Source organism: Lontra canadensis, unplaced genomic scaffold (assembly GCF_010015895.1).
Source record: "Lontra canadensis isolate GAN:19392208 unplaced genomic scaffold, GSC_riverotter_1.0 scaffold186, whole genome shotgun sequence".
Lineage (NCBI taxonomy): Eukaryota > Metazoa > Chordata > Mammalia > Carnivora > Mustelidae > Lontra > Lontra canadensis.
The window spans coordinates 549,746-558,970 of NW_022631180.1; the positions used below are offsets into that span (position 1 = coordinate 549,746).

Consider the following 9,225-nt stretch of genomic DNA (forward strand, 5'->3'; position numbering starts at 1 on the left):
CACTGTACCCACCATCCTAGAGCACTGCCTGGCTTATGGAGAGAACTTGGTTCATAATGAGAGAAAGAAGAAATAATGAGTATGTGAGCCACTTGACCAAGCAGCCTGTGCCCAAATTTTCCTGAGGGCCCCAGAGCCTGCCTCATCTCACCTCATGTGCCTAACTCACCTTAAAGGGGTCATCTTGGTGACCAAGAGGGTACTAGTGGGGCCTGACTTAGGCCTGGGGAGTAGATGATGTTAGAGGCAAGGAACAGGGAAGACTCTGGAGTGAAACACCTTGGAAGAGCCTCAAGGCCGCCCTCTGATGGAAGAGCGTAGAATACCCAACACAAGGAATTGGGCTCTCAGCATTGGGTGAAAATTTAGATATTATTAAAGAAATCCCCTAAAGTCACATCCCAAGATCACACAGAGATAGATAGCAGAGTAGGGACAAAGACTCAGATCACAGTCTGATGCTCTCACCACTATGCCATCCTGTCTTCCCCATCATAGGAATTGAGACTAAGCTGCCAAAAGGAAGGCTATTTGAGGATATGGGGGTTAGGGGAGGAAAGCTTGGAAGGTGGATTTGGCTTAATTCAACAAGCTTTTTGAGCCAGTGCCAGGCACCCACTGGGCACTTAATTGAAGATTAGAGGAAGAAAATGTACAGCAAGAGAGCTTAAATTTTTTTAAAGATTTTATTTATTTAGGGGCGCCTGGGTGGCTCAGGCATTAAGAGTCTGCCTGCAGCTTAGGTCATGATCCTGGGGTTCTGGGATCAAGCCCCACAACGGGCTCCCTGCACAGCAGGAGGACTACTTCTCCCACTCCCCCTGCTTGTGTTCACTCTCTTGCTGTGTCTGTCTCTGTCAAATACATAAATAAAAATCCTTAAAAGATTTTAATTTATGTATTTGACAGAGAGAGACATAGCAAGAAAAGGAAAAAGGCAGGAGGAATGAGAGAGGTAGCAGCAGGCTTCCTGCTAAGCAGGGAGCCCAATGTGGGGCTCAATCCCAGGACCCTGGGATCATGACCTGAGCTAAAGGCAGACACGTAATGCCTGAGCTGCCCAGGTACCCAAGAGAGCTTAAATCTATACCAAAGCAAGTTTTCAAATGAATTTGAAACATGAAATTGTCAGAGGAGCTCCTACCTCAGGGTGTGCCCCTCTGTAATTTAACTAATATCACATTTTATTGCCATGATTTACATGTTTGTTTCCTCCCCAGACACAGAGCTCCTTGAGGGCAGGGAGGACTGAAACTACTTCCTGGGATGGTCACCACAGCCTAGTACTCCACACAGTAAGTAGATGCTCAATAAATGATTGTTGTATGGGCAAACGGATGAACAAATGAGTGGTTTGGCGTTTCCCTGACAAGAGATCTTCAAAGAAGAGCAGACAACCATCTCTTCTGTCTAGTCCAAAGCCATGATTGGCCTGCCCAAAGGCCAAGGGCTGTGCCTGATGCCTTCTCAAATTAATTCAGCTTCTATAATTAGACTATACCATGATACAAGTTCGAGGTTCTTTTGTTTCATTGGCTAAGCATTTATTTGACTACCTCCCATGTCCAAGGTACTGAGCTATTCTCTAAATCTGTGATCCTATACAATTATTTAATTCTCTGGCTCCATGTTGACATAAGAGGCAACACCGCATTCACTCCTAGGTGAGGTCAGCCAAAGTAGAAGGGAAAAAAGCAGCATTGTCTAACCTGAACGGATAAGCTGGCACAATGGGCTCCCCTGTGTTAATACTCCGTACCCTTCAGTCCCACTCAGTCTCCTTCCCTGCTAATAAACATACCGTGTTTGGGTGTCAATACCTGCAGCCTATTAATAGCTATTAAAACCTCCAATTACCTCATGCCTCCCCCTTCTCTCTCCCACTCACCCACTTGTTGTGTCAAACTGGGAAGAACTGGTTTGGAGCCAAGCCGTATTGCATTGCCTTGACTTTGGCACTTGGGTGATATCTTAGACAGATGAGTTACCTCTGTCAGAGTAGTTTCCTCATCTGTGAAATGGGGCTCATAATTTGCTTTATTCAACACCTTCTGGGCCAAGGACTAGGAGGAGAAATAAGGCATTAAACACAGACAAGGCACAGTCTCTGTCCTCAAGAACCTCATACTTTACAAGAGGAAGAACACATGAAAACCACAATAATGTTGTGGAAATAAAATAAGACAGCATGATGTAAAGAGCCCTAGATCCAGGGCACCTGGGTGGCTCAGTGGGTTAAAGCCTCTGCCTTCGGCTTGGGTCATGATTCCAGGGTCCTGGGATTGAGCCCCATGTCAGGTTCTCTGCTCAGTGGGGAGCCAGCTTCCCCTGCTCTCTCTCCCTCTGCCTGTCTCTCTGCCTACTTATGATCTCTGTCAAATAAATCAATAAAATCTTAAAAAAAAAAAAAAAAAGAGCCCTAGATCCTTGCCTGGGCTACACCAAGAGTGCAGTTCCTTTCCCTCACTTCCTCTCTTCTTCTCTTTTCCCAGTGAGCTTCATCTCAGGCCAGTTTGAAGTCAGTCTGAGGGGTCCAGACTTCTTCCCTTCCCTCCTATACCTCAGGGCCACAGCACACCCAAGCCTGTGTATGAGCCTCCCCACCGCTGGGCACTATTCTATCAGAGGAGAAAGACTTTTGGTCTAAGCTCTCAAGCCTGGCTTCCCTCGTTTCCCCCCAGCTCACTGTCTAACAATATCCCCCTCTTTTCCAGGTTATAAGCCCTTCATTCTAACCATTGCAGTCTACTCTCTGTTGCCCAAACTTGCCATTTATTTTTTTAAGATTTTATTTATTTATTTGAGAGGAAGGGAGGGAGAGAAAGGGAGAGCATGCATGAGCTGAGGGCAGGGGGTGAGGGAGAGGGAGAAGCAGACTCCCCGCTGAGCAGGGAGCCCGATACAGGGCTGGATCCCAGGACCCCAGGATCATGACTTGAGCCAAAAGCAAGACCCTTAATTGACTAAGCCACTCCAGTGCCCCCACAAATTTGCCATTTATTAATGAATTCAGCCATTTATAAAACATGTAAGCAATGGTTAATTTTAGGTGTCAACTTGACTGGACTAAGGGATGCCCAGATAGCTGGTAAAGCACTGTTTCTGGGTGCATCTGTGAAGTTGTTTCTTGGAAGAGATTAGCATTTGGATGGTGAACTGAGGGAAGAAGCTTGCTGTCACCAGTGTGGGTGGGCATCACCCAATCTGTGAGGGCTGACTTGAACAAACAGAAAGGGGGTGAATGTGTTCTGTTTGAGCTGGGACATCCATCTTCTCCTGGCCTCAGCCGACATCGGCACTCCTGGTTCTCAGTCCTTGTGACGAGGCCTGGGACCCACACCATCTGCTCCCCCGGTTCTCAGGCCTTTGGAATTACTCCACTGGCTGTCCTGGATCTCTAGCTTGTAGACAGCAATTTGTGGGAATTCTCAGCCTCCACAATCTCAAGGACCAATTCCTATAATAAACCTCCATGTATTTCTATTGGTTCTGTGTCTCTGGAGAACCCTAATATAACCTATTAAGGCACTTAGGCAGGGTTACACAGATGAACAAAGGGATGGGAAACTAGAGTGCACGCGAGAGGCTTGAGGCTTAGGAGGAGAGAATAGAGGGAATAAAGCCTTTCCCTTCTGAGTTTTGTTTCAGGCATCGCAGAGCCCGCAGACAGCGGTGGCGCAGGGCAAGGCTTCTAGGCTAGTCGGGAGCGGCGTCACCGAAGAGAATGACCACCAGCCCGGGAGAGGAAGGCCTTTCCAGACAGCTCGAGCAACGCGCACAAAGGCAGGAGCCCGCGACCCCCGAGCCCGCAGGTGCAGGGGCAGGTCCTGCCTAGAGTGGGCGCCGGGCAGCTTTGCGCCCGCTCCTTGGCTGGAGCCCCACAACCCCCTCAGCCTCCACCCTCCCCATCCCGGGCCGCCCCCTCCTGGTCGGACCCCCAGCCGCGGGGCTTGGTGCGGGATGGGGATCCTTCCTTCTGGAAGCCTCCCCTGACTAGCGAACCTCGCGGCGACTCCCTTCTGAGCTCAGGGCGTTTATTGCCAAGGCTGTTTGGTGCTTACTCATGTAATTAGTTACATGCATCCTTACGTGTGTTGTTACTTAACTTTTCATTCAAATCCTTTCTTCCCCAGCTCAATTTTAAGCTTCCTGAGAGTGGGAGCTGTATATATTTTTTTATTTTCTGTATTCCCTCAGGGCACCTGGCATTGATGGATATATTAAAGGAATGAATTTCGTGAATTTAGTCCACTTTGGGACCTATTAAATTCTAGTAGGCCCTCCCCTACAATTCTTATATGTTCTAGGATCATTTCTAAGCTCAAAAATTAGGTTTTTGGGTGCCTAGGTGGCTCAGTTGGTTAATCAGTTGCCTTTGGCTCAGGTAATGATCCTGGAGTACCAGGATGGAGTCCTGCAACTGGCTCCCAGCTCCATGGGGAGTCTGCTTCTCCCTCTGACCTTTTATTCTCTCATACTCTCTCTCACTGTTTCTCTCTCAAATAAGTAAAATCTTTTTAAAAAAAAATAAGTTTTGTTTTAGTTTTTCAAACTAGTCACACACAAGTTTTGATTGGAGTTGCCACATAAACAAATTGGGTCCTAAGTGGTGAATATTCAGTTTCCTTCAACCCCTCTTCAGCCCCCATCCTGGTAAGCCACTTGAATTGACCTTAGGCCATCGACGTCTCTTGGCTCCTGACTTTTGAACTTTCCTGCTCAAATATGCCCTTAAAGAATTTTTTTAAAAGATTTTATTTATTTATTTGACAGAGAAAGAACAAGTAGGCAGAGAGGCAGGCAGAGAGAGAGGGGGAAGCAGGCTCCCCGCTGAGCAGAGAGCCCAATGCTGGCCTCAATCCCAGGACCCTGGGACCATGACCTGAGCCGAAGGCAGAGACTTAACCCACTGAGCCACCCAGGTGTCCAAGAAATTTTTAAAATTAGGTATGCCTTACACATTTTTAAGTCAACAGCTAACATTTTTAATCATAAGTTTAAATATTACAAAGAGTATACTTTCCAGGGAATTGTACACACTGATCTATTAAAAGTTACATCACTCGAATGTAGCAGGTGGAATTTAATACCATAACATTTTCATATCCACAATGCCCTTTTAATAAGTGAGCAAGGCCTTTAACCAGTCAGCAAAGTTAACTTATATTTCAGTTTAGTTTTTCTCCATTCCACTCTCCCTACAGTTTTATCCTAATGAAATATATTTCCATTGTATCACTTTTATTTTTTTTTTTGGTATCTTATTGTATTTTGGGGAAGTCCTTTTGTATATCTCCATAACAAAAATATGGATAAAAATTGAAATTTATTTCCTGTGACTATAAGACCCTATGTGTTAAAAACAGTTATTCTGCAGTGGGTTTATTACTACAACTATTACAAGGCACATTTTGTCAAAACTACAAATATTGATTAAACAGAAAAATAGCTTCTTATTTAAGATGCATCTCTTAAATGAGATGGAAAAGGCTGATTTCTGTTCCCCACTGACTTTTGTTTAGCAACTCCAGGAAGAGCACCCGGGTCCTGTTCAGGGTGAACAAGAGAGCTAGGGCTTTCTCCGTCTAGAGGGAGAAGTATGGTTTGTTAATGGAGGCAGGTGGAAATGGGAAATAAATACAGTACAGCCCTCAGACAGATTCGTTTTAGGAAAGGATACATATACTTCTGGAAATTGATCCCCTTAGATCCTAGTCCTGCGCACACACACCCTTGGGAAAGTTTTCACTTTCAGCCAGGAGTGTGCAAACCATAAGCTATTAAAAAGAGACTTACAGGCGCCTGGATGGCTGAGTGGGTTAAAGCCTCTGTCTTCATCTCAGGTCATGATCCCAGGGTCCTGGGATAGCGCCCAGCATTGGGCTCTCTGCTCGGCAGAGAGCCCTCTTCCCCCTTCTCTGTCTCTGCCTGCCTCTCTGCATACTTGTGATCTCTGTCAAATAAATAAATAAAATCTTTTTTAAAAAAGAGAGAGAGACCTAATTTGGTTTCTCATTCTCCAAAATAGGGGTTCCAGAACAGGAGAAATGTGGGTCTGAATGTCCTTGTTACTCTGATAGTTACATTTCCAACTTCCTCCTGCTGGGCTCCACATGCATATGGACAAGACAGGAACTCAGACTACTTCCAGATCTCTGTAGGTTTGTGCCCTGAGGAAGGCATCTCAATATTCAAAGATCTTATCACTGGCAAAGAAGGAGCCAAGAATCAAAATTAAGAAAACATGGATTTTATTTTTCCATTTCATGGAAGTACTGTCATGGTCTCCTGATAGTTCCCAGCTGTAAGCCACCAGGTGGCAGCAGAGAACAAAGCGCCCCCAGTCTGGCTCCAGAAGCCCCAGGGGTGGGGAAGAGGGAGGAGGTGGGAAGCAGGTAGAGGGGAGAGGACAGGACATGAGGTAGGGGTGTAAGCTTTAGCTGTCAGAGAAAAAAGGAGGGAAAATGTGGAGTGGATCTCAAGAATGGACGTAAAATATTGAGAATGACACTTTCAGAGTTCAGAATAAAATTGAAGGAATGAGGAAGGAAATTGAGGCTGGTGGAAGAATTGAAGAGGAATCAGAATGGTACAAATGGGCTTGAGAGGCACTCTGCCTGGAGGCCCAAGATGCCTGTGGGGGAATCCCTTTATCTGTACTCTTCCTGTGGTGGGTCAAGGTCTGGCTCCTCTTGAGATCCATGGTCCACTTCAGGGGCAGGAGGCCAGGGGTTTTCTGGAGGCTGGGGTCCTGCTGGCCAGGGGTCATCAGGCCGGGGAGGTTGAGGGGGATCGGTTTTCGGGGGCTCAGGAGGCCAGATTCCAGATTCTGGCAGGTCTCTCGAGAGACGACTGGGGCCTGGAGGTGGAGGGTCCTCAAAGAGAGGGGGTGCTCCTGGCCAGGGATCACCAGGGATGGGAGGCCCCTGAGGCAATGTTGGGGAGCCCTCCTCCTCTCCAGCCTCTGTGGGTGGGGGAGGGGGGTGCTCTCCACTGCCTGAGATGCCTGTGGAGGAAGAAGGAGAAAGGTAAAAGGTGGTGAGGGCCAGATCCCTCCTCCCCTAGCTGCAGACTCAGGGGGCATAGCCTCTCTGGGATAGACCACAGTCTGAGCTGACACCACAAACCTGAAAGGTAACTCTCAAAGAGCTCTCCACACATTTACAAAATACCCAAAGTGATCTTAAAATGCCGTAAAAACCTTGACCGGAATCATTGACTTGAACAACTTTAAACCGACAGGATCTAACCTAAGTTCCATCCAGCCCTGGCTGGGACTCCCACTGGCATAGCTTCTGTGCTGGTCTACACCTCCAAAGCCATCCACACCTTGTGCCCATGTGGCAGCCAGACCCCACCCTCTGCAAACGCGTAGTCCTCAGCTGTGATGAATACTCACCCACACACTTGGATTCTGATCTAGATTGCCACATGGACCTACACTTGAACCAGTAAAAACATTGAGCTAAAATGCACTTTCCTGCATCACCTTCAAGCTCTTAACTCCTCCCAAGGGAATACTCAGAATCTTCTGGAATCTCCTCCATTCCTATGAATCCAATTCACACTTGCCTCTCTTGACCATCCTCCATCACCTCTAACTGCACCCTGGCCTGTTCCCAGCTTACCTCCGGCACACAGGTAAAGGACCAGGATCCCCAGCAGCTTCCAGTTGAGCATCATGGCTGTCTCCTGGCCCCCAAAGTTGGGGGTAGACTGAGTCTAGGTGCCTGGGAACCCCAAGAGGCTTTATAGGGGAGGAGTGAGAGGCAGTGTCTGACCTCTGGGGAGTGGCCAGCCCAGTGACACAAGGAATCCCATCAGAACCTAACTGGTCAAACCCGTTTGGAAGGCCAGGGCTAATGTTTAACCTCTGACAGCAGCGTCCCTCATTTTAGCCCCCCCCCATTTTGGGACCTAGCCACCCAAGCTCTATCAATGACCTAGACCTTGGTCATCCCACCCTTATGTTCACATCCTCCTCCACACACACCCTGCAGCGATCGATACCCACCTGTCATCTCTGTAATCACAAGGACGTCCACCTTTCATCCCTTGAAGCCATGGGAAGCCGAGGGATGGGAGCCAACCACGCGTGGGGAAGCAGTGTAATTACAGGGGTCAGGAGGCAGGACGCCCGGGCAGGAGCAGGGACGGGGCTTGTTATAAACACACAGGATGCAACTAGAGTGGTCTCAGCCAGTACCCCGAGCCTCCCCCTTGGGACTCAGTTTTGTCCTTGGACCTTTCACTCCTCTCAGGACTGGAAACCACATGCTGCTTTCCCGCATGTGCCTCCACAGGCACCTAGGGGGCCTCCCAAGCAGTGACATCCAAAGAATTTCATCCAGGAGCCACCTGGGGTGATGGCTGGTGAGGAGGTATGAGGATATCCTGATTCCTAACCCCCACCCCAGAGCAGCTTCCAACAGTCACAGCCCAGAGGCCCAGGAGGAAGCTGCCTCCGCTTCCTGTCAATCCCGCCTCTTCCTCCTCCCTCTGGAATCCTGCTCAAGGTGGCTGCTGCCCTGGTCCTAGGTGCCAGCTCTCTGTGCCCTCCCCACCCCCATCCTTTAGAGCTCAGTGTGAGTCTTGTCTAAGTATCTCAGACCCCCTGGAACCTCCACCTCAGGAAGGCTGCCACTGGTCTAGAGCTCTAGTGTGCCTCTCAGAAGTAATGCCTCCCAAACAGAAATCCTTTCCTCCCCAGGCTGTTCTCCATCTGGTCTGCTCCCCTGTGGCTCACTTCGAAGCCTTCATTCTGCTCCTTTCCCCAACCCCAATACCCCCCAAGGCAAGCTCAGCCCATGTCCCCATTCTGGAGCTCATCTCTCCCTAGCCTCCCTAGCACCCTCCTAACTGGTCCCCCCCAGCACCCTTCCCCCACCCAAGCCCCATCCTCTACAGCCAGCCAACCTAGCTCATAAACATATCAGCTTAATTGTGTGCCTGCACCTGGTTGAAAAGCACTCCAAGGGCTTTCTATTGACTTAAAATAAACCGCCCATACTACCAGTCCCTCCCTCCTGCTCTGGGCCTCAGTGCTTGACTGCCCTCTGCAGGACTCTTCTGCTGGCCCTCTTGGCTCCTGCTGGCAGGCAGGTCTTCACACATCCCCTCCCCAGGGAGCCCTTTCCTATCTTCCGGTCTAGCCGCCCCTCCCCAGTCGGGTTCAGCCACGTCACTGTATTTCTTTTCTCTTCATGGCAACGCTTGCTCTGTTCA

At 48.7% G+C, this 9,225-nt stretch overlaps 1 protein-coding gene across 1 annotated transcript; it reads right to left on the reverse strand.

The window, feature by feature from the left end:
* Positions 1 to 6,377: 6,377 nt before the first annotated feature.
* On the reverse strand, positions 6,378 to 9,166 carry PSORS1C2 (psoriasis susceptibility 1 candidate 2). Its single transcript, XM_032847349.1, has 3 exons — positions 8,015 to 9,166; positions 7,629 to 7,730; positions 6,378 to 7,006 (listed from the first exon to the last, which is right to left on the reverse strand). Exons 2-3 carry the CDS (start codon positions 7,681 to 7,683, stop codon positions 6,651 to 6,653), a joined length of 411 nt encoding a protein of 136 aa, XP_032703240.1. The 5' UTR covers positions 7,684 to 7,730; positions 8,015 to 9,166; the 3' UTR covers positions 6,378 to 6,650.
* Between the last annotated feature and the right edge of the window lie 59 nt (positions 9,167 to 9,225).